This window comes from Tupaia chinensis, unplaced genomic scaffold (genome assembly GCF_000334495.1).
Source record: "Tupaia chinensis unplaced genomic scaffold, TupChi_1.0 Scaffold000206_1, whole genome shotgun sequence".
NCBI classification, from domain to species: domain Eukaryota; kingdom Metazoa; phylum Chordata; class Mammalia; order Scandentia; family Tupaiidae; genus Tupaia; species Tupaia belangeri.
The window spans coordinates 5,237,865-5,264,545 of NW_006159681.1; the positions used below are offsets into that span (position 1 = coordinate 5,237,865).

At 39.2% G+C, this 26,681-nt stretch overlaps 1 protein-coding gene across 5 annotated transcripts in view; it reads right to left on the minus strand.

Moving 5' to 3' along the window:
* NETO1 (neuropilin and tolloid like 1) overlaps positions 1-26,681 on the minus strand; it is a 134,901-nt gene that overhangs the window by 40,787 nt on the left and 67,433 nt on the right. For 3 of the 5 annotated variants that reach the window (XM_006147230.2, XM_027771334.1, XM_006147229.2), the window contains exons 5-6: positions 8,561-8,602; positions 8,319-8,446 (exon numbers count right to left, since the gene is read on the minus strand). In XM_006147230.2, coding sequence (XP_006147292.1) covers positions 8,319-8,446; positions 8,561-8,602 — 170 coding nt within the window. Of the gene's footprint in view, positions 1-8,318; positions 8,482-8,560; positions 8,603-26,681 lie in introns of those variants that run through there. The other 2 variants (XM_027771335.1, XM_014587355.1) reach the window with 2 other exon arrangements.

The window sequence follows — 26,681 nt, forward strand, 5'->3', positions numbered from 1 at the left end:
CAATTTTTTCATCAAACGTTTTTTTTTTTTAAGGGTCATGTTTTTTTTTTTTTTTTTTTTTTTTTTAAGAGGAGAAAGGTTTTCAGCTGACCTTATTACTAAAAAGCTGGAGTAATAATAATAATAATTTGCTGAAGGAAAATAAGAATAATAATGTCACAATCTTAAATAAGCTAAAATACCCAACTCTATCTTTAAGACTCTTTTTACTATTTCACATTGTTCTCTCAGGACTGAAAATAAACAAACTGAAAAGAGCATGCAAATGTAAACTAACATGTAGGGATTCTTGAAAGATAAACATGCTAAATGTAACAAAAAGTAAAATATATAATTATATTTTAAAACACTATGCAATACATCCAACATAGTTCAGCTCTCAAAAGAATATGCAATTCTTATTGCAAATACAGTAGTTTCCCTTTATCCTGAGTTCCAGTCACATGCAGTCTACCATGGTCTGCAAATATATGAGATATTCGAGTAAGACCACATTTACAGTAATTTCATTAGAGTGTATACTGTAATAGGATTGCATTAGAGTACATACTATTAGAATTGTTCTCTTGCATTATTGGTTATTGTTATTCTATCTCATTAATTTATTAGTTAAATTTTATCCCATGTATGTGTACCTAGGAAAAATGTAGTATGCTTAGGGATTAATACTCTCTGTGGTTTCAGTCACCCGGGAGTCTGGGCACTACCCCCATGGACTAGGGGGGCTGCTATATGCACAGTTTCTGGCAGGAGAAACTGAGGGAGGTAATAGAAAGCATGTGTCCACTCTCACTCCTATGAAGTGTAAGCAAAAATAACCTGTTGCCCCAGTGTTCTTATGAAGCTATAAACAGCAATTACTGTGCCCACACAAGGAAAACGTCTGATTAAAGTAATCATTTGACTAATATGAGAAAGAAAAATATTTGATCACCTGATGATTTCAGGTTGGTGTTTCAGCATTCTCGTATCTGGGCACTTAGGTCAAGTTTTTTATAGCGAAGTAGAAACAAAACTTAAATTGCCAACTTATTAATACAAAAACACATTTGTTTGGAATACTGACAATAGCTTGAAGCATGGTTCATGTCTTATTTCACTTAAATCTCTCAACAACAATAAACACTTGTTATAACCATTTAAAGAGGAAGAAAACCGAAGCTTAGAAAAATTGCTTAACTTTCTCCAACTCACACAGGCTTTTAAGTAGCGGGTTGGTACTGAAATTAGATTTGCTTAAAACTTGGACCTTCATTCTCATACTATGTGGCCTCATACAAATTTCTAAAAAAAGGTTCACAGACATATTCCAAAGAGTACATTGCAGTTTTAAAGAAAACAAAGTACGAAAAAGAAATTGTGAGCCAGCTGAATAAAACCATTTCCATTTTCCAAACAGGATGACCAAGGTACAAATGAATCCATAGAAAATATGTCTTTTGAAATAAATGGCAGTCTTAATCTTTAAGAGAGATGATTATTTTACATAAGAGTATCGCTACTTAGAAAGTCGATTTGCATATTTGGCCATGATTTTGCATTTCACAGTTCGAGAGAGAGTCTGTGTCCCCGTAAGAGACGACTGGCTTGCACTTCTACGTGAGATGCAACGGCTGCCACCCCTCTTGTATTTAAAGGGCATAAACATTAAATAAAGCACCACTTATAGAGGAAGTTAACAATGATGGTCACTGGATTTCATCTAATTGCATTCGATGATTTCTTTATCTTTGATTTTTTTATTATGCAGAAAAAGAAAATCTACCAGCGGGTATCACTTGACTGGGTCCAGAGCTCCTTGCAAAAAGCCAAATTCCATTAGCCAGCAAAAGTGATCAAACTTTCTCGTCCTAGCTGTAATATAAGCCATATAAAGCCTTCCCTATATTATGACTTAAATGACTATCTTGTCAGCTTAAAGCTTTTGCCTAAATAATGCCAAGGGGAAAAAATTAAGGTACTGAGCTACAGAAAGCTCTTTAGCCCCTCTGCTGAAGAAAAGAGAAAATGATAAACAGAATAATATATAACTCTAGTAAAATAGTCAGATTATAATCTCTTCTCGGTGAATCATTTTGATGTATTCTTCTTTTTAATCAGTCACGAAGAATTTAAGCTGCCAAGATGATTTATTAAACAGGACATGGGAAACTTCAGAACATATAAGCAATTTCTAGTAATATCGTTTTCCAAATCACGCTAATATGGAAAGCAGAACTCCCTTTTTATATGCGAAGCAAATAAATCTATCTAAGAATTTACTAAGCAATATATTTACAAACAATTCAATACCAACTGCTCAACCTGGGTCCTCCTTGATGCCATATGATCGGTAGAAAATAGAAATTGTTTGGGGCAATCATTTAAGACTTGCCAGAACAGTTTTTTCAATAACAAATAAAAATTAAATATGCCACAGCCTAAGAAATGCTGTATATGGTCTCAATATTACTAAATGCTTATAAATAAAAGCATATTATACAAAGCATGTAGCCGGGGCTTCTGTGGTCACTGTGTTAGTTGTGACTGGACGTGTCAGGGTTATAACCTTGGAAAGGATATCCCATGAATTTGATGGGTAACAGCATCCCCTTTATCTGGAGAAGAAAACCAGAACACCTCACTGTTTTGAGACATTAAAACACACACTCACACACCCACTCCCACAACCCCCACACATACACCACTGCCACCACCCCAAATGCAGACACAGCAATGTTAAAATTATTTTCTGTAGGCCAGCTCTGTAGTACAGTGTCTGAGTGCTGTGCGATGGGAGCTGGGCTCCACATAGCTGACTGTGGATAAGACCCTGGACCTGAAGGCTTGAAAACCACGCATGCCCAAAACCCGAGGAGCAGGAGAAATGGAGGAAAAGGATTATGGAGTGACCACATCTCCCTAGAGACTGCTTCCTCACTCCTTCGCTCTCTCCCTCTCTCACTGGTACATGTACCTGACCTCTGCCAATGACAAAAATGGCAAAACAAAACCAATTTTTTTCTGTTATGCATAGACAAGGTACCAAAATATTTAAAGTCCACCTGAGTAGCCCACCAAGATCTGACAGTACAAAAATATGATTTAACATTTTCATTGACAAATACTTACCCAGTTAAAATTTCCACTGTTTCCTATTTATTCTCATTTTGGAGAAAATGAGAGCAGACTCAATTTTAGAACACTTAATACGCATCATTGTTATCAATCACACTTCCTTTCCTCAGCCTGTTTTACTAGTTTTCTGTTACTCCATAGTAAATTATTAAATATTTAGCAGTTTTAAAGCACACCCAAGTATAGAAGTAGTCCAGGCTACACCCTGTCTTACCAAAGACACAAGAAAGTTTGGCTTGCACAGTTCTAAAGCCATGTCTGCTTTCTTGACTAGTGACCATCCTCACTCCTATACAACTGTCTTTCTCCTCTACTCTCTGGCTTTCCCTTTCCCCACATCCAGAGAAAACTGTTCAAAAGTTCCTGTGATCACATCAGCCTCACCTGGATAATCAGTGTCTCTTGATTAACCCAAAGTCAACTGTTGGTAACATGAATTACACTAGCAAAATCTCTTTCTACCAGGTAATGTGACCTCGTAAGATATAGGATATTTCATCTTATTCTCAGTTCCAGGGATTGGAGTTAAAAATCTTGTATGTCCTATTAAAAATTTGTCTACAAAACAAAACTAAACTAAACTGAATGAAATCTGTCTACGACAGTTACATTTATCATTTAAATAACTCGAATACAACTTTACTGTGGAAGACTACTGACTACTCATATTCGTCAAGTTTTCTCTTTATTTGATTATATTTTTTATTGGTAGAGGGCAGGTGTGCTCATCAAAGACAGAAAGCATAAGGAATCATCTCTTAAATGGAATGTGCTCATGCCACAGCCCCTTCTCTTTTTCTCCACCCTGTTGGGATTTGGGGTGTGCACCGGCACACATGCACCCTGCGTGTTTTTCAAGCCCCAGGCCAGTATGCAGTCCTCGGTCAGCCACGTGGAATCCAGTTTCCTCGCTGCTATGCAGTGGGGATGGCACACTATCGAACTTTGACTGAAAATATTTTGAATTATCTAGCAACAAACTAAAAATTAAAGTACTAAATGATTAATAAACAGAGCTACTCTTATTTTTTCAAAACATTAATTGCTAAGTTAATTACCTTAATTTCTACAGTTTTTAAAATGTCTTTTGACTTTACCTCTTATTCTGTCTTAATAAACTTGACCATTTTCCCAAATAACATGATTGTATGACATCGAACTGGACCAGCAGTTAGGAGAAGTTGATCTTACTCCAGCTCTGTTACTAATTAGCCAGAAATTGGGCAAGTCACATTCATGGAATTTTGGTTTTGAGAGCAATTTCACATTATCCATGCCAAAATATTACTTTTAATTACTGTACAAAATATCTGCCAAATTTTGCATGGATTCTTCCTTGGAGTCTTATTTGATTTCTAATATTGAAACAAAACCCTCCTCTATATTGAATGGAAAGCTCTATTTCCCTAGCTTTAAACATTCATCTGAGTTGCAGTGCTTAAAATTAAGCAGGCAAAATCTTATTCCTTTTTCATATGACAGTTCTTTAGATTATTATTTTTTTGGAGAGGTTTTTGCTATAGGGCACATGCGCTCGCCAGAAAGACAGAGAGAAACAGAGAGATAGAAAGTGAGAAATCACCCCCCAGGAGGGATGGCCATGCCGAAAACCTTTCTTCTCCATGCTTCTCTCGGGATCTTAGGCACGCACACACACGTGCCTGGTGTGAGTTTAAGCCACCGAGTCCAAGACTTGAACTGTGGTCGACTACATGGGAGTCCAGCGACATAGCCATTATGCCAACTGCTGGTTCCAGACTTTTAAAGATGGTTACCACATTCTTTCTCCTGGATACACATTCACTTTCCTGGGCACAGAGTATCTAGACATGCAAAGTCCCAGTCTTCTTAGATTTAAGGTTCAAGTCGTTGCCATGATTTGACCCCCTGTCATTCTATCTCGTAGCTGTTTTCTGAACCAGATTCAGAAATTAACATCATCGTACTATTCCACCACCCTTGTTCTAGAATCTGTGTATATACAGAAATATGCTCACAGATGCATGTCCATGCCCCATAAGAACCATTTAGAACTTCATTATTCTGACTCAGCTTATTTACTTGCTAAATTATCCAGTTAATAACAGATTTCCAACATTCTGCTTTTCCAGATTCTAAGATTAATAACATTCAAATGAAAGAGGACCCTCTATACTACTATTCTAAAACAAAGGAGATATCCGATGTTATATTTTCTCCTCATCAAAAGACCAAGAAGCCATATGTAATTTATATAAATTTTAGTAGAACCCAAGTAAGCTATTTAGCACTTTTACCATGCAATATATTCTGGTCATCAGTTATCATTCAAATGTTCACCCAAAGCAATTTCAAGTTTAACTCGTGCTTTGATAGTCTGTTCTCATAAGCTGCCGGGAACTCCATAAAAATAGAAACCCCACATGGGCAGCCATCTCCAGCTCTTGCTTTCCCCCACAGCATTCAAAGCCACTTCCTGTCCTCTAACCTTTAATTTAGCAGAGAGAGCCTGTCACAATAGAGCCATCTTTGTCCATCTCCACAGGCAGCTTCCCCTGTGGGTCACAGAATGCCAGATTCTGTAACAGACAGGTACATTTGGCATTGTTGTTCCGGAATTGTACAAAAGACAGCCTATTTACCAGCTGGAAGAAAGGTGTGTGCTTACACGCTCCTAAAAAAATCCTGTCTTTCACACTGCAGCAACAAAGATGTTGGTTAGGACAGTCGGGCAGGAAGCACATGTTTTCTGTGTATAAAACACCTTTTAGAAATTATTCATTCATAGAATTTAAGAAAAATGAACAACAATGCATCTGAATTCACACATTGTGTAAGAGAGCAAAATAAACCTCAATGTAGGTCTTATAATCCATGAAGTGGTTGTTTATAGATTTATGGCACCAGAAGCATTTGAATGAAATAAAAAGAAGAAAGAAAAAAAAAAAAGAAATAAAAAAGAAGAAGAAATAACTAGGTCTTTCTCCCTAGCGCAGTTTACTTTTTCAAAGATTTGATCAGGCACAGAGAAGCCTGCAATGGCTATGCTGAAACTGGGGCCAGGAACTCTGAACCTGTAAATAGAAATTTGGAGTAAATGTGCACACTTCTATTTCATACACAAACCCTGGAGACGTAGTCCAGAGAGAACCAGGTAAAGAAAAATGGCAATGCTTCCTGAAATACCAGCTCTCAAAGGTGACTCTTCTTTGTCCCTCAGCCTGAATGTCCAGGCTGCAAGTTTCCTCTGTGCCTGTCTGCAATGCCGCCTTCATCACCTACCCTCACAGCCAGTCTCAGCCAGTGGAGTCATGCCACAGCTTCCTAACTTGCAGGGCAGACTCTTCTGCGTCTCTTTTGCAGGGAACAGCTATCTCTCATAGCTATCCAGCTATGCATGTCTCATGATATCACCTTGCTGCCTCGCTCTTACACACACCCCTAATCATGAATACCTCAGATGAAGTCCGAGTGCTTTCGGGAAGCTGACAGAGCCAGCAGCTGAATGGCACGGCACCCCTCCACCCCTCCACCCCTGCACATTCATGAGATCTCATGTACTTACTTTAATTCCTGACAAAGCATGTTCTTTTATGATTCCATGTCTTCAGAGATGCTATTCCATCTTCCTGGAGACTTTGCCACCTCACCGCGCTGACGCAACTCTATTTTCACAAAGACTGAACTGAGACTCTGGCTGCTGCTTGGTCCTATCTTTGGCTTATTTTACCAGGTGCACATGGTCTTTTTTCTCCATCTCTTATTTTTTATAAATGCCTCACTAATCTTATCTTATGGCTTATATATAATGTGTGTGTGTGTGTGTGTATATATATATATATAGTTCATATATATATATACATGATACATATGAACTAAACTGAACTAAAACCTAAACTGAAAACCCTACCACAGCACGAGTTCATCTCTCTAGCATAGTGCTTGAGACTTTAGGGAGTCACTACATTAATGAATGAAGTAACTGTCTCAATGTCAATAATGTTCAACCACAAATGTAATCAGTCAGTGTTTTGTTGTAACTGTGTAACTGAGAACGAAAGGAGGAGAATAAGCAAATAATTCCACATTTTACACCTACGGCAGCTACTGACACAAATTACTCACCCTCAGGGAAGTAATTGTGTGAAGTAAGCATTTCTTTTTTTGTTTGTTTTTTTTTGAGAGGTTTTTGCTACAGGGCGTGTGCGCTCACCAGACAGAGAGAGACAGAGAGACAGAAAGCGAGAAATCCCCCCCCCCCGGGGGAGGGGTGGCCACGCCGCAATCCCTTCTCCTCCATTCTCCTCTTGGGATCGTGGGCACACACGCATGCACACGTGCCCACCATGAGTTTAAGTCACCGGGTCTGGGACTCGAAGTGCGGTCGCCTACGTGGGAGCCCAGCGACATAGCCATTACGCTAACTGCTGGTCCCTGAAGTAAGCATTTCTGAAGATGCACCCATAAATAGGATATAGTTTTTCTAAAGAAATGTTTCTGGTATAGCTGCCTGAGTCTAAATCAAGCCCATGATATATTTTGTTTAATAAATATATATATATATATTACTTGCAATTTTTATAATGTATTGCTAACATTTAGAAATCAAGGTAATGAATATAAAATCTAGATATTTTTGGCATGCTATAAAAAAAAATGGAGAATTTGGCATATTGGGCCTGCATTTTTTCATAACAACTACTACTAAAAATTAAAGTATTAAATGATGCTAGCTCTCTGGGCTGTCCCCCTGGAAGGGCAGAGGCTCTCCCAGGTCCTGTGTTCATTCTCCCTCAGCCTCATCACATCCACACTTTATGTGCCAGAGATATATGATTTCGTAAGCCTTGGAAAATTTCTTCCATAGATTTGACTTTAGATTAAAAAATGAAACAGCTGCAGATACTGACAGGGGGCCTACGTGTAAGAACACAAAAAGCTCTAGTTCTTGCATAACATTGCAGTCTGTTTCTCAGAGAGGTAGGACCCCCTTTAGTCTCTTGCCCAGGCTATCAAGCTAGATCTTCAGCTCTCTCTTCATTTTGTGATTTAGGACATGGAGAGTTAGACTAGAAAAGTTGCATTTCAAAACCAAAAGGAAACCTCATAGCTCAGGGTCGCATACGGAAAGGTACAGAGCATGCTCTGTGGTTCCAAACCAGGGCATGTTCTAGAGACCTTGCAAGTCAACTGTCAAGTCTGGATTTCGGCTGAAGACTGACCTTGGATCTCGGCGGTGCCCGGATATACCACTTGCAGTCAACGGCCTCGCTGGCAGAAGCTTTGCCTTCCTTCATAATCTGCACAGACTCCACGATGCCTTCTGGACCACCCATCTCAAACTCACACGCTGGATAATAAAATACCAAACACATGGAAATGGAGCTTGAATAATAAACCCAAAGTATATTTCACAGTAGAAAACAAAGGCCTCTGAACATTATTATATCTCTATTTTACCAACCTGGTAATGGTTTCAAAACTCCAAGGTCCTTAAAGTCAGGATCTTAAAAATTGAGAAAAACAAAATTAGTCCTGATCTGCATTTATTATTTACAATGATATTGAGCAAAATACCATTAAAGTATCTAGACATCTGCCTTAAAAAAACACATTAGAAGAACTTACATGTAAAATAAAAAGGGTTATAATATTAGGATTGAAATATTAATTTTTATTATATGGTATTACTACCAAGGTTTTATTGCAATACAAAGACATTTTTGAAAATCTTTCAATGCCATTCCTATATCTAATTATCGAATAAAATCCTGACTCATTACCAAAACTCCATAATTGGACAATAAATATTTTTGTAAAATATCTCCAAAAGTAATTCAATATTTGGGTCAACTTCCATGTGTTCTAGATATAATTCTTTTGTTTGATTCAAAGGTTCTACAAATTATTAAAGCACATTTTTCAACTAGAAATGTTGCAAGCACAGAGTTGAGATGTCTAATCTAGCGCCCCTCTCTCTGGTTTACTGAACCATCCAGTTTTCATCAACTTTTCAGCTCCCGCCTCTCATACCATGCTATTCTTCCAAGTATTCCTCAGTATTCTTCTTTGTCAGCTACACACCCTTTTCTCCCTGGTCTTTCTCACTGTGAGACCTACATTCAAGTATCTCTTCTCTGCTCATCTGTGTGTCTCAGAGGAAGCATTCTTTATTATGAACTTCAGAAGGATCTTCCTTGTTACGAAATAAACATGATCTCATTCACAACTCCTGGGGTTGATTTTGAGAGAGGTGTAGAGCTAAGGAGATAGGAAGGGGAGCCTGCTAGAGGGCTTCTGAGAAAGTTTTCCTCACAATAAATAGAAACTGGGCTGTACAGTTTCACAGGTTTGAATTGTCGCCAACTTCGAAGATGAACAGAAAGGGAACCTGGAGTCCCAGGACTCCTTGAGGATGTCACTGAGGCCCTATATCAGTCCCTTCTGAAACTGGATTTCTCTGAACTTTTTTTTTCTGATTGGACTTTTTTTTTTTTCTTTCTGATTTTCAAGTACACAAGTACACAACAAATTGTCAGTAATTGTCGGGAACCAGCAATTAGCGTAATGGCTGTGTCACTGGACTCCCATGGAGTCGACTGCGGTTCGCGTCCCGGACCTGGTGGCTTAAAACTCACATCAGGCGCATGTGCGTGCGTGCCCAAGATCCTGAGAGGAGAATGGAGGAGAAGGGATTGCGGCGTGACCATCCCCCTGGGGGTGATTTCTCGCTTTCTGTCTCTATGTCTCTCTCTGTCTGTCTGGCGAGCGCACGCGCCCTATAGCGAAAACCTCTCAAAAAAAAAAATTTGTCAGTAATTGTAAACATCAGGATATACAATAGGTCTCTCAAACGTATTCTTCTTGACTACCTGAAATTGGGCTTTGTGCACTGCTTAAACATTTCTATTTATTATTATTATAATCATTAGTATTTTGTAATTCTCTGTAGGGCCTGTGGGTTCATCAGAGGCAGGGATGAGGGAGAGTGAGAGTGGTGAGGGAGACAGAGAGAGTTAGAACACACCCTGTAGAGGGATGATCACACTGCAGTCCCACTTCCTTCATTTCTCCATTCTTTTGAGATTTGGGGCATACACGTGCACACATTTTATTTTCAAACCGCCAAGTCTAGGACTCAAACTACTCCGACAGCCTTCTGGGATCCAGCTACCCTAAGCAGCACACTATTCGTCAGCCCTGGACTTCCTGTATTGTGAAGGAATGCATGTCCTCAGAATGTCAGCTCCCTTGGGTTGCATTTTCTTTTAATTACGGATGGGTGAAAGCATTGACAGCCCTGATATCTGTTGGAGACTCATGGTATACGATTTATTGTGTAACTGTGGAATTTCATTTGTTCTTATAACTGTGGCAGGTTCATGGTTCTAGTTTCACTATCTTCATTATTGCTGTTTCGTTGTTTTTGTTTTGTTAAAGCAGCATTGAGGACTGAACTATTGAGATCGAGAGGCCTGAATGGGCATGTTAGACTCAGTTTATGATAGCATGCTACTAGAAAGTGTTAGTAAACTTTGAATCATGATTCAAATCCTTTTACATCATTATTTTTTAAAAATTCTTTTTTCTCTTTGAATCAAACAAAATGAAATATGTACCTGGAAATAATTTCTATGAAAAACAGAGACAGGAGGTCATTACAGTCCGACTCAGACTGGCTGTCACCACTGAGGGTTTCATAGATACTGAAGAGACACATGGGTCTTTTTTCTGTATTTCACACCAAGCTTGCTCACTCATTATCTAAATTCTCTGTGACTCATTGTATCCATTTTACCATAATCTTTAATTATATCCATTATCAATACTTATCTCCTTTTTGATTACAGTGTTTCAGCTGTGCATGGCTGTTTTTGTCATTTTTGTGAAAATGTATCTGGTGTTCTACTTTCTAGATTGAAGGCTAACATTTGTCGTTTTTATAACTCATGCCAGACGTTCAGAGAAATGCCAGTTTTGAAAACTGAAAATTTATTTTTGTCCTATTGTATTAATAGTGATAGTACTGATGGTTTAAAAAAAAAACTTCAGGGAAAATTATTTCTGCGATTCTGTTTGAATTACACACTAGTAATATTACAGTAATAGATAGCTCTTCATACCTACAAAACAAACAACGAATTCTGAAATAGCCCCAGGTGAACTTAATGGCATAAAGAGTCACTGATTGCCCATCGCCACGAGGGACAGGGACATAAATGAGCACACAGCAAGTTGGATTTGGTAACTAGTCTGTTATTCTATAAATCACCCCAAATCTACTCTCCCCCAAGGAACCTAAACAAGCTTACAAAAAGATTCCTATTGCTCTAGCATAAGACCAGTCGTCTTCACAGTGGGTAGCACTGTCTTTTCTCACTCCTGACCACCTGGCCCATGCCGCTGGTCCCGGGTGTGCTTGTTCTCATCCACCTAACCCATTTCTCGGTACCACTCGAGGATCCTCCCACCTTTGGCATTTTGAACTTGCTCTTTTGTCTGCAATGCTTTTCCTCCAGTCTCTGCACAGCTGAATCTTCGTCCTTCTTCAGTTTTGGCTCAAATATTACATTTACAGAAAGGCCTTCCCAACAACTCTCTCCAAAGCAGCATTTTGCCTCTTTTTCTACCTTTGTGGTTCGTGTTATGATTCACAATGATTTTGGTATTTGTTTGCTTTCTTGCTGTACATTTACTCTCACAAGCCCATGATGAAATAAGCTCTATGAGGGACCCTGTATCTTCGACCCTCTTTCCTTCCAGGCCCTAAAACACTACTTGGGCACAGTAGGTGCACAGTCAGTGCTATTGAATTGAGCTTACTTCTCTGTATATAAAACACATAGTAACTCTACACCAAGCTGATTGTTTAATTTACACTCATGGTTTTCCAACCCACAAGCTTTCGGCAAGTGCATGACACAAGAGGTTCTCTTAGAGACTGGCCTCCTAGTTCCCAAACCTAGGTCTGTTCCTTCCTGAGAGGACAACTAGCCTGTTTCCTGGCCTCCCTCGTGGCTGTATGCGGCTATGGAACTGAATTCTGGCCAATAAAATGTGAGCAATCGCTTGAAGTTTACTTGCAGGCTCGTGAGATCTTTAGAAAATCCCCCACCCTTTCGTTGTCCCATGAGTAACCTCAGAAGTTGTCCACGGACACACAGACCGCAGTAGCCTCGCTTCCTACGTTAGTGTTTGGAGCACACACGATCTCTTTCTTGAATCTGATTAGAATTTACATGAGCATGTCATAAACTGTAATTATGTGAAATCACAGAAGTTTTAGTTTTTTAAAACTGTGTTTGCAACTATTGCTCCCCAATGCAGAGCTGCCCCTTTCATGGGATCCAAAGGCAAGTATTCAGTTACAGAACCTTTGTCTTTTCCACTCCCCTTTTCTCAAGAACCTAGGGCAGTTTTGTAGACCACTCATGCCCTGTGCTAATAGCAGCCCTAATGAAGCATTTGCTTATGTTTTGGGGATATTTTAAGTTAGAGGGTTTAAGGTATAAGAGCTGTGAACTTTCAGAAATGAGCTCAGTGGTTCTCCGTGACTTTGCTGGACACTTACTATTTTCAGTTCTCCTTAATATAATCCCTGTAACCCAATTTTGGTTCAATATACTGTTATTTTGAAACCTCAGAATTTTTTCTTGAGCTTATATAAAGGTGCAGCAACAATTTAGTATTTTCCTCCTTTATGTTGTGAATCTATCTACCTACCTGAGTTGAAACCTTTTAGAAATGTTTAAATTTTATCCAAAAGTATGATCATCACAAAACTTGGTAATATTTCCCCTTAAATAAAGTAAAATGTATTTACAGAATAGTTTTCTTATGGTGAAGAATAGACACTGGTCTTAGACAAAGAAGATTAAAAGACTCTCTTTCCACCACAGCTACACTGTCTTAGGTCACAGCTGCAGAAAAACCTGAAACTGACAGTTCAAACGAGCTTTTTTTCTTAAAGAAGGGAAGAATCTATCCCAAATACAGTGAGGAAAACTGCAGATTAAAAAATGAAATACAACAGACTCTGTCTTTCCTTCGATTATTATCATCATTACTTTTAATTGCAAGATGGTGCATGTGCCGTCTGGAGGAACAGAGGGAGAGAGACAAAGCTCTCCCCCATGGCTGTGGCCCCTCTGCAGGCTCTTCTCTCCCATCTTTCCACCCCGTCAGGGTGTGGGGCACATATGTACAAGTGCCTAGTGTGCTTTCAAGCTGCAGGGGCTGGGATTTGAAACGCATGGCCTGCCATATGGGATCTGGCTCCCTTAACCACGAGGCCATGGGGCCAGCTCTTCTAAGTTTATTTTTAAAGGTTTTATTTATTTATTTTGAGAGGGAGGGGGAGAGAGAGAGAGAGAGAGAGAATACCTTGATAGGGTTTCACCTCTCAACCAAAATCACAGGGGCATGTGGGGTTACCTGGCACGCTCAGGTGGAACAGGCATTTCTGGTGCCATCCTCCTCCCCACTCTTCTGTATCCTTATTTCCTTGTTTTTCATAATGATTTTTTGGTTTTGTTTTGATTTGCTTATTTATTTATTTATTTATTTTTTTTACTATAGGGTGCATGTGCCCACCAAAGACAGAAAGAGGAGGAAAATGAGAAATCACGCCTCAGGAAAGATGGCCTCACCACAGTCCCTTCTCCATTCTCCTTTCAGGATTTTGGGCATGCACGCACATACACACAGCTTGATTTTTAAGCTGGGTCGAGGATCTGAACTGTAGTTGGTCATATGAGACCCTAGTGCCTTACCCACCATGCCACCTGCTGGTCCCTTGGTGTTGGATATTTTAAACATAAAGATCAGTAGCTCTGTAATAGCTAAATATCACTTTTTTTTCTTAATTATTTCTTTCTTTTTATTTTTCCTTTTATCTTTCCAGAAGGCACACATACTTCCTGTAAGAGACAGGGAGAGCGTGAAAGTGAGAAAGCACACCCCTTTGAGGAATGGTCACACTGCTATCCTCTCTCCATTTCTCCTCCTGTTGGGACGTTGGACACACACGCACGAGTATCTGGATGCTGCTCAGGCGGAACTGCATGGTCGGCCATGTCAGATCCAGCCATCACAACCACCAGGCCATGGCCTGGCCCTGCCAAATACTGATTTTCTAACTAAAAGGACAAAGTAACTGGAATATCTTATGGATAAGTTATGGCCCTGCCTTGGCTGAGAAGCAACCATGGAGAGAGAAGAGCCACGAAATTCTTCATAACTGCCTTTGCCGAATGACTCCTAAAGTCATCCAAGAAACCAGGACATAGCAGTTCCCAGCCATACAGCAAGTCACGGACTTAAAGCTGTCATGGAACGTAGGCACTCTGTGGCAGAAACTGAATGAGTGGAGGCATAAAAGCATGGAGAACAATGAGACTGGAGTTAGGGGGAAGGAGGGTGGAAAATGGGGGAGGATGAGAGGGAGGGAATCAAGGAAAAGAAAGAAGCAAAGCATTTAAGGGACCCAAAAGGGAAAGAAATCTGTTGATTATAATGTGTATGGTAATGACTAGACCGACATGCAGTGTATCCATGATGGGACAATTCATTTGGTATGCTGTAATGATACAGTGATTAAGTGTATAAAATATGTTCATTTTAAGAACAGTTTTTGCATAAGCAAGAAATCAGAATTAATATCTTGCCTGCAAACTACATTTTTCTATCAAGTGGACGGAGGTACAGACATGGCTGAGCTTCCTTCTTTTGCTTGAATTTCCAGTGTCGATATAGTGCAATCAACAAAGTCCACCTTTTATGGCATGCTTGGCAAATAATTCCAGTAGTACTGAAATATTCAAAGTCTTGTTGCTTATACCAGATGCAAAAACAATGGTGGATAAAACTCCTGGCACCTTAACAGTGAATCAGGACATGGCACCGATCTTAGCAGCTAGTGTGAATTGTATAATTCATTGCCATGTATTTTCAGGGTGAAGAAAAAGATTTTATTTAAAATTCCCTCTACAGATCAGGAAGAACTATTTTTTAAAATCTAAAAGCTTGAGTAAATACCTTAATGTTCTGTAAGATGAAACCTTAAGAATGGATAGAACACTTGCTGTAGACTAATTTGCATGATGATTTTCTTAAGAAAAAGCTCTTCTGTAATTGTTTGAATTACTTGAAAAGTGAGTAATCAATTTTTTCATAAGACATCATTTTTGTTTGAAAGACAACTTACAGGAGGATTTGGATATGGCAGGATTTTCTTGAAAATGAACAAAATGAATCTGTTGACTTTAAAAACAACCAACAGTATTTGTTGTCAATGACAAAATTCAAACTGTAAGTGGAAAAAATGTATTTGCCATTTGTACTTGATGGCTTCCCCAAAATGAGGAACTCAAAAGTGCAATAGTTGTATGAACAAATATGATTTTTGATGTTGTCTGAAGAATGTGTCAACATTTGAAAGTTATGCATAATAGTGATCCAATAACTGCTAGATTAATAATGAATTATTTCAAGTAATTGTTCACAGATAAAAAAGCCATTTGAAGAGGAAAATACACTGCTGGACATTAATGTAACAGAATGCAAAAATATTCATTGATATAGTTCATCATTGCTCATTATCACTAACATTCAAGAAATAATCACTTGATAAGGTTTGATGTAGTGCAAAAGAATAACCACAAATATCTGAAAAAGTTGTTCAAATACTCTTTCATTTACAAATGGCATGTCTTTGTGAGGCTGGATTCTCTTCAACTATTTTCATCATAATAATATAATAGATTTGATGCAATGGTAGATGTGAGAATCTAGTCATAATAAGCCAGATATTAGAGTTGCAAAAAATGTACAAAATGTGACTCTACTAAATATTATTGTAATATTTATTAATGCCTAATATTAATCAATGTTTTATTAAAAAATGCTATTTATTTTAACATAATTTGATTACTGGTATAATTATTATAAGAAGTAATAAATAGCTATTAAGAATGTTATTAGTTTAAATGGCTAATATAGTAAATATTGATTGATACAGCCAAGAAGCCAAAGCACTTTTAGGTCTTCAATAACATTTAAGAGAGGAAAGGAATTTTGAGAACAAAAATCTTTAGAATTATTAAGCTAACCAAACTCATATTTGTATATTAAGTAACTTCTTCCAACAAAACACTAAGTTCTAATTTGCCAACATATCCTCGTGCAATTAATTTATATCAATATTGATATAATTTCCATACTGCTAGCCATGCCTTAGGACTTTCTGCAAACTAACGTTTAAGTGGTTAGACCATGACTGAATCACATAGGGGGCAACTTCATTTTATAAATGGACAAAATTGGAGTTTGACACCTGTAGTTAAAGCAAGTTGCAAACCTAATATCTAAGACTGAATAACTTCAGAGCCGTCTGTAAAAATGTGAACGATCACTAAATCTTTCTGTGACTTAGCTTCCTTGATAAAACAAGGATGTTGCTGGTTATGCTTTTACACCTGAAGGGTGCATGCCGTTGAACTATGGAGCCGAGTAGGATTCTCAGAAACAACAGCTGTGACTAAATTTAATTGCCCACCCAGGCCATGTTTCTGAACAAGGCCACTTCAAACAGCTGGTGAAAAAAAAAAAAATTGAAGAATGAGTTTATTTTGGTGATTAAAAAAATAGAAATCCATGCAAAGTTTTTTCTTAATATGCATTTTTCATGAACTTTGTGAAGACCTTGCCCATTTACAAACCTTCTAGTTATAACAATTAAATTGGATCCTTTTATAATATTTCCAATACACAGGTTAACTACTTGACAAGTCAGTCTTAGGAAGTTAATATTTTCTCCAAATTTCCACACTCAGAAATTCTGATTTGTGCCATTCTTTCTTATTCTCCCTTATACTTACAAGTAATTACTTGTATTAAAAAGAAAGATTAGACAAAATCCTTACAATTCCTTTTTTTCTTTTTGAACGGTTTTTGCTATAGGGAGTGTGCACTCACCAGAAAGAGAGAGACAGAGAGATAGAAAGTGAGAAATAACCCCCTGGGGGGGATGGCCATGCTGCAATTCCTTCTCCTCCATTCTCCTCTTGGGATCCTAGGCATGAACGCACACTCGCCCGACATGAGTTTAAGCCACCAGGTCTGGGACTCAAACCGCTGTTGACTACATGGGAGTCCAGCAACATAGCCATTATGCCAACTGCTGGTCCTCAAGTCCTTACAGTTTCTTGGGTCACCCAACAATCTCTACTATTTGGTTAGACTTTGGATGTCTAGCCAAAATTTCTTAATGGCCTTGAATATGTTATATTTTTTATCAAATATATCACAAGAAAAATGTAGGAAAACTAAAGGCCTGTTATGGTATTGTCATAATCTTCAAAAATCTTATGAAAATGTGGTGCCAATATTTCACTACAAAAACATTTATCACCCACATAAAAATAGACGCAAGAGAACACCAGATGACATAATGGTTATGTTGCTGGATTCCCACATAGTCAACAGCAGTTGGAATCCCAGATCTGGCGGCTTTAAACTCACATCAGGAGTGTGTGTAGGAGTGCCCAAAATCCCTAGAGGAGAGTGTTGGAGAAGGGAGTGTTGGAGAAGGGATTGTGGCATGCCTATCACTCCAGCGGAGTGATATCTCACTTTCTGTCTTTGTTTCTTTCTCTGTATCTCTAGCAAGTGCACATGGCCTATAGCAAAAAACTCTCAAAAATAAATAAGTAAATAAATAATTTTTAAAAGATCCAGTATTTTGGAAGAAATGAATACTTTATACCACAAAAGAGACTACCAGCTTTCAAATCAATTTATACTTTTCGTGCAATCTACAATTTGGTTTATAACTATACTCAAAGAACGCTTTAAAATACAAATTAAATTACAAGTGGATCATATTAGTTTTTGAGTTACAAGGCTTTTCAAACCGTCAACACAAAAACATAAGAATGAAAGTTTAAAATGTAGTTATATAACTTGAACAATGATTTTGCTGTTTTCTCATTTGAATTTCTAAGTTATTTTCATTTAGCTGGATTTATGAAAACAGCTAATACTGCTGCAATGATTAATATGTACCAGATTTTTTCTAATACTATTCTATATAGCAAGTCCTTTATACCTTCACATGCTATGAGGTAGCTAACCCTACTGTGCCCACATTACAAACCAAGGCATAGTATTGTCATGCAGTAGGCACAGAGAGAAAGTGGTCAGCCTTCAAATGCAGTTAAGAAGTGATACTTTACTACAAAATGATAATGAAATGCAATTTGGGGGTGGGGGGTCATGGAAAAACATGTTAGAAGAATTTGTTGGAGAGACGATTACAAAATAGAAACCTATTTAAAATGTTTCAAGAATAAATTTCAAAGATGAAGATGTATAAGATACGAACATGGATGTTCTCTGGTTGCCCTAGAAAGGAATGAACCAGAACTCTGCGGTGAGAACTGATGAAGAGAGGTGCTAGGTGTTGCCCTAGGGAAAGGGGCCTTTGCCATGTTTGGTGGTGGTGGAAAGAGTTGGGCTGAAGACTAAATTACCTATAGTGTCTCTTTCAACCCTGAAACCCAGTGAGTCTATGAACATTTCTAAGCTTATCATGATCTTTGGGTTCAAAGGAAATTTGGTCAAATTTACAAGTTCTGCAGGGAATGAGTGTTTACTTTAAATATGGTGATGAACTGAGGGTGGGCAGTGAATGAAAGCTTAGAAACAACAATGAGGGAAAACATTTAGTCCTTCAGTTTCAATGAACAAACAGGTCCGTGAATAGGGACGTTACGCAGTGTCCATGACCATCTGAAACATATATGTTCACTCTTACTCTGGCCTATTTTTCCCCTATCTCCACAACATTCTCCCCTCACTATCTAATCCTGCAATTGTCTCCTGGGGTCCTTAATCTGTCCTGTGACAGTAGTTAGCACCAGCAAGCACCTCATCCACTGGCTTCCAACTTACCCCCCAGTTGTTACAACTTCTCAGGAGATAAACCTTCTTTAAGTCACTAAAAACAACAAATAAAAAAAAAAACCCTAAAACCTTTATTTCCACTATCTACTCATAAAAATGAGATTTATTAGACGTGAGATAGTCTCCACTTCCACACCTTCTACTCGTTTTCAAAAGCCCAGTGTTGTGGACACATCTTTGTTGAAATGTTCTAGCGTCAGAAGGAACCGCAGACCATAACAGCTACTGCCCTCCTATCCATCCCATCCTCTCCTGTCTCCGGGCCCTCATAGCTTCCCACTCAAGACCGAAAACCATGGCATCTGCAGTTTCTGACACCAGTTGACTGAATTTAAAATACTGTTTTAAAAGTTAATTGCAAAAAATCTTGACAGCATAGTACCAAAATAGCTTGCATAATCAAATTATTTTAATAATCTGATTTATTTCACTCTTGCCTAGAAGCAGCATTGCTCTAGCACAAAATTCAAAATGCAACGTTTTAAATCTCTTCTAAAAGTTTGTTGTTTGTGCTAAAGTATACAGTTGGCAATTAAAACTCCTCATTTTCGGTTTGTCTTAACGGTTTTAATGTGGGCACGAGTTTATATATCATGGCTTCTTTTTTTCTAGTTTAACATAAAACATATTCATACATAAATTTGAGAAATCAAAACAAGATTTATAGAAAATAAGTGTTTAAATCCTTTAAGATATTGATGCTTTTTTGTTTCTTTGTTTCATTTACTTAGTTACAATACGTGATGTTTCCGCCTGGGGCTTGCATTCATATTTTTAAATAAATTGAGAAAACAACTGTTCTTATGAGGGCTGCAGAGAAGCTGTGTTTGACCATGTTCACACTAAACAGGCTTTTACAACGTGGACTTTTGATCACTAGTCATAAGGCAACAGTAGTATTTTCTAGAGTAAATGCGTATCTACTATATGTAATACATAAAATATGCACTTATTACATATAATAAAAAAAAAAAACTTGGAGGAGAGAAGGAAAAAAGAAGTCAGAAAATCCAAAAAAGGGCCCAAATAGAATAATCGTGAAGCCAAACCAAAACAACTAGATTGTTCCAAACTAGTATTTGTATATCTAAATTAATTCTCACAGAGCACTTTTCCTCTGTCCTAGGGAGGTTCCTGGAACGCCGTCATTTCTCTGCCCCTTAATTCTCTTCAATGTTCTCATTTGCTCATCCAGTAATCACGCCCTAAAGCGCGGACCATCTTCGCTACTGGTTTTACAGGGCACTTCCCCGGGGCGCAGCGCGGGTGGCAGCACTGCTGGGAGTAACGCACCTGCTGTCTCTCATTCGCTTCACATTCACCCCTTCCCAGTATGCACTCCCGCTTACTGATATGCACAGAAAGGGCTGCTGGGTAATCAGGGCAAGGGAGGAGTATTGACTGCAGAGGAGTTTGGAGCCGATGTCCTTGCAGGTGGTGAGGGAATGGGTCTGCTCTAAGCCTGGAAGACTGAGCACGAAATGACTTCTCGGACAGCTGAGTGAGCTGAGACCCAGCTAACTGCACTGCCTCAGGGCCCTGGAATCCCACTAGCCTTATGGCTGAGGTTTCAAAGGGGGAGGATCCCCTGGCTCTGACCCTCAGGGTTAAAGGGGTGGTGGCCCTGCAGTTGGCATGTTGGCTGCCGGGGGTGAGGGACAGAGGATGGCAGTATTGTCATGGTGCTCTCTTTCATCCCACACAGGTTACACTACACTAAATAAATCACGTTAAAAATATGTGTAAGAAAAGGTTACTTTTTCTCATTTTTATTTAAACATTGTGAGGCCTTCTGACAGGTTGTCGTTAGAGTAAGGACTCAGTAGAGCTGTAGGAGCCACACAGATGTTGCTTCGGTGAATTGGATGAGCCTTAGTCCCTTCACAATAGAGTTGGAGCGGCTCTAATTGGCAACTTTGGGAGCTGTCTCTGTTGCTATTCTTGGCAAGGATGCCAGCGTCTCCACACCAGGCGCTGGCAGCACAGACGGCACGTGGAGGCCTCGTGGAACTGGACGCTGCCCCGCCTGGCCTGGGAGCGAGCATGAGGCCCCTCTTGTAAGTCTTGGAGACGCCCACAGAGTAACTGCAGTAGCAGGAACTCCTGCCAGCCTGCAGGAGAGGCTAAAGTTACCACACGTCTTTAAAAGTAATCGTGCCTTTGCTTTTAAATCACTGCTCTCATCCCTTCACCCAGGGTGGAATTCTTGAGTTTTACCCATCATACCCACAGGTGTAGCCATACGGGCATCTCACAGCTGAAGTGCGAGATGCAGTGTAACACACGGAAAGTAAAATAACTTTCTTACTTTTGGTATCATACCATACTCTCAAAATGTGACAGTAAGGCTATTGATTCAGAGTGTTTTTTAGTGCAGACCCAGAGAACATGACTACCTGATGCTTCATAATGGAGCATAGTTCTAGTTTTCTTGATATTCCTAAACCCTGTAAAAGACTGTGCTCTCTTTTCATATTGGCTCCTCGGAAGCTCACTTTTTATTTACGGCAACTGTGGGGTGCATTTTGAATTGTAACTTTGTTTTGAGTGCTTTCTTATTCTCCCCTAAGCACCATCACAGTTTTTGTAAAAGGTATAAGAAATTAAGTATAAATAATAAAGGTACACCAAATTGAAAAAAAAAAAACATACAATGCACCGATGTAGACAGATTGAAACTACAAGAACAAAAATGATATACCAGTGAAATAATAAAAATGAATAAAAAATGTATGCAATATTATGTGTTAAATAAAAGACTTAAAAGCACAACGAAAACATATGATTAAAAGAGAGGCCAGATACTCATTTTCCTGAAGAACAACTCACCCAAAAGACTTACTATACTGAACCTGTATGCATCTAACGGTACTTATTAACAGAGGGCCGCCTCTTAAGGTATCAGTTGGCTCTCTTCTAAAATACTGGAATAAACGTATCAACTGGGCTTGGTCCAAAGCAGAGTATCTGGAAATACCAACGGGTTAATGGATGGTAAACAGATTTGCTAATGCCCAAACTACTATGTAAATTACTATATGCATATGCAATTCAGAATTTTAACTCCTGGAGGATACACGGATAGTTCAAAAAAATTGAAATATTATTGTTACTCTTCCGCCTTACTTAGATCAAATGCTACTGTTCCAGTCTCGCTGACTAGTCTGCATACTGCTCTTTCCACTAGATGGCGCTGGACTTGAAATCAGCGAGGAGATCACCTTCAAATGCCTGAGACCATCTGGGGAATTACTGCAGAAAATCCACAGCATTAGTTTTTACTACATGTTTACAAATATCCAACTAATGCTAGATACTTGCCTAATGCCCAGATAGCTACCTTTCTCTTAATATGTAGCTTCAGATGCTACGTACCAAAAGCCTTTATGTCCATTTAAGTAAAAGATTATACCCAAATTGTGGATTAGGGTAAAACAAAGCCAATCTAAATGTGTGTGAGCAATTTTAGAAAACACGTGTATGAGGACACGAATCAAGAGGTCCTCTCCAAATGTAATCACCTTTATGAGAAATGAAATATTTATTTGCATTTTTTTAATTTCAAGTAATCTTGTTCCATATTGGTATACAGGTAATGAAAGACAGAGCACATGTTGAAGTTAGACTAGAGCTCCTAAACTCCTCCTGCCTCTGGAAAAAAAACACAAAACACAAATTCTGGAAAGTATAGCCTCCGTTTTGGGGAACCGGGGAGAAGGTCAGACCTTGGAGTGCTCCAGATGAAATTAGACTGCCTGGTCCATTCCACGCCCAAATCTCTCAACCCTAAGGATTGTAAGAATCAAGACCATTTCCAGCCTGTGTTAAATACAACTATAAATATGTACTAAAAATTGAAGCCATAGAATTTTTGGAGAGTTTTGTTGTTGTTGTTGTTGTTGTTGTTGTTGTTATAGGATGTGTGCGCTCGCCAGAAAGACAAAGAAAGACAGAGACAGAAAGCGAGAAATCAACCCCGCAGGGCGGATGGCTACACCACAATCCCGTCTCCTCCATTCTCCTCTTGGGATCTTGGGCATGCACGTACACATGCCCAGAATGAATTTAAGCCACTGGGTCTGGGACTCAAACCATGGTCGTCTACATGGGAGTTCAGCGACACAGTCATAACGCTAACTGCTGGTCCCATAGTCATAGAATTTTTTTTGAGAGAGAGGTTTTCGCTATAGGGCACGTGTGCTCGCCAGACAGACAGAGAGAGAAATAGAGACAGAAAGCGAGAAATCATCCCCCAGGGAGGATGGTCACGCCGCAATCCCTTCACCTCCATTCTCCTCTCGGGATCTTGGGCATGCACACACACGCGCCTGGTGTGAGTTTTAAGCCACCGGTCCGGGATGTGAACCGCGGTCGACTACGTGGGGATCCAGTGACATAGCCATTACGCTAACTGCTGGTTCCCCCAAAGTCATAGAATTTTTAATAGTGCTGTCCCATTTCTTTTCAATGGCATTGTAAAAATTGGAGTGATTTTCAAAATGACATCGCTGTACAAGAGGACTTTGAAATGGTTCATTTGCCCTTAGATTTCAGCTGAAGACCCAGCTATTTACTGGGATATTTGCTAGCTCTGCAGTCCCAATGTTCATTTCTCTGTCATTCAAATACAAGAGCACCTAAGGTGATTTCATTGAGAGGTCTGATGTAATCTCAGACTTTCTCAGAGCAATGGTCTAAAACAATATGAACCAATAGCATAATTTTTAGCTTCTGTTATGTTAGTCAGAGTGAGATTGATGGGATGTTTTCAGCTTTATTCTCTTAGCCTTTCGTTTTTATCAGTTGTTAGCCTGTTCTGATTATCTGTGCGGGGCACCCCAGAAGAAGTAAATTGACTTCTTACATGTTCCTTTCATCAAAAAGACACAGACCTTCAGTTATTCCTTGCACATCTCTCACTACCTCCTTCCCTTCCCACATCTACCGTGGTTCTTCTCCATCTCAGCCTTCCTTCATCACCTCAGAGCATCCAAATCCTAACCAGGTCTTTGTCCCAGTCCCTTCCTCCTCCAGAGCCATGGCACCTGCCAATCTGAGGTGTAGAGTTGAGTACCCACTCACACAGAATGGCTCACAGCTCCTGAGACCCAAAACCCATGAATGGCCCCTAAGTTCTCATCCTACCAATGATCTCCTTTTATTGTTTGCATGGTCCCATTTGCTGACAACAGAATTCCCTCACCTTGGAAACTATCCTGTATCTCTTTTCCAAAAGAAGCTTTCACCAGGCATATTGTTAGTTGAAATAAGCTAACTTTCTCTTTCCGAAACTTCTTTCTGGAGGCGTTGTGCTGTGGACACCTTTTGATTTATCTCACTGCTTTCCGTCAATTAAATTGGTACAAGATAAATGGCTAAATATTCTATGGAATAAGTAGAAAAGTGATTTATTAAGAAATGCATGAATTTGGGTATTGATTTTTTTTTCTTTTTTAATGCTTACAGATGGTGTATACATTCACTGGGATGGAGAGAGAGAGAGAAACACATAGAGAGAGGGAGAAGGAGAAACATCTCCAATAGGGAAAAGCCACACCACAATCCCTTCTCTTCCACGATCTCTTTCCTTCTAATACCTTCTCTGGCATGTTTTCTCAAGCTTCAAGGTCTGGGACTCGAACCATGTGGTCGGCCAAGTGGCATCTGACTTCTTTATACTAGGCCATAGGGCTGGCCCTTGAGTTGCTTTTTGTTTTTCTTCTTGGTGCCCATTCTCGTATCTCTCTCATTGACTCCTGTGCTAAATGAGTACTAAGATGACTCCCAGCTCTACACTGCGTTCACTAAACAGGCAGACCTGAGCACAGGAGCATTGGTAAGAGAGCCTGTGCTCCCAAAGTGACTGTAGCCTTAAAGCTGTGATTAGAAATCTCACCCTACCATCGCTGTTGAGGAACTAGGGTAAGTGGAACTTAGGTGGGTGATCTGTATGGTGTTTAAGTAGCACAATCACTATACGAAATATGTAATTATCCTCACTGGATGGCAAAAGAAAACTGAACTTTATGAAAGAGCAAAGAACTCACTAACATCACAGAACTCGTAAGTGGAGCGGCAGCATTGGAACATGGCCCGCAGAACCGTGCAGCTGTGCACAGTTGTGAGCTGTACTACCTATCTAGTCTCCAATATGGGTGGCAGCTCACATCTCTGCCTGGATATCTATTTACGATTTCAGAACCAGCGAGTCAAAATTTGACATTATTATCTTTTCTCCAGTTTTGGTCAGTGTCATCAATGAATTTAAAGCTACCTGGGATTTAAATTCTAGTTACTTTGTAATGATCATTCACTCTTCCCACTGACCCCTACCAATCTCATAATGACCAAGTCATGATAGTTCTTTTTTTAAGTGTTCTGACCTACACTTCTTTTTTCTCATTGCCCTCTCCTTAGAAAATCTAGGGCAAATCATTTGTTTCATCCAGTCTTTGTAATTTTAGTCTTTGCACTTTTCAATCCAGTCTCTAGAATATTCCTGGATGCTGCCAAGTTCTTCAGTAATAACCAGTTGATCTATCCATACAGAATGAGACTGTGAATACAGGAGTTCAGTTACATTTTAATACAACCATTCAAGAACCATCTCCTAAATTTGCTCCTGGAGTCAACAACCAAGTCACAATTCTCCCATTGCTCCAACAAATCTTCTGTTACTCAAAACATGTTTTTGGCTAAACCTTCTTTGAGGGTGGAGTGCTCCTCCCCAGATGTGCACACTGCAGTTGACCATTTTTCCATTTTAAGGTCCAATTCAAGTGACTCAGCACCTCCAAGTAGAGTCATGCCTCTGCCCTTGTGATTCTCAAGAATCATAATGCTATTTTTTTAGCTCCTTCCATACAATTGGCCTTTGATTATTGTTTATGTGATTGTTTTGGCTCCCTTCTTACATAGTAAGTTCATGGAAGATAAGACCGACTCATTTAATAGGAAGGATTTGAATTTAACTCAAGGTGATATCTCTTCTTCATTACTGTATCTTTCTTTATAGGAGTGAAAGTAAGGATTATAAAATAGTAAGCAATCAGTATCATTATCTCACTCATAAGAAAGACATTTTGAAGATAAATACATTATGACTTAATAAGTCATATTATGAGACCAATTGTCTTCAAAACTTACTGTGTCTCTATCCATTGAGAAGCACATTAAAATTTAGTATCTGGTCTCTGATCTCAAGATGTCGTTTTAGTGGAACTAGATTTAAGTGTGTAACATTAAGAACCCAGGTTGGGAACCAGCAGTTAGCGTAATGGCTATGTCGCTGGATTCCCACATAGTTGACCGCGGTTCGTGTCCTGGACCCGGTGGCATAGAAATCATGCCGGGCACATGTGCGTGCGTGCCCAAGATCCTGAGAGGAGAATGGAGGAGGAGGGATTGCGGCATGACCATCCCCCCTGGGGAGTGATTTCTCACTTTCTGTCTCTCTGTCTCTCCCTGCCTGTCTGGCGAGCACATGCACTCTATAGCTAAAACCTCTCCAAAAAAAAAAAAAAAAATCCAGGTTCTAGGAACATCTATATCAAGTGTGCTGATTTAAAGCCAGGCACTATACCCTAGAATACTTTTTTTTTCAAATATTACCATGGCATGTT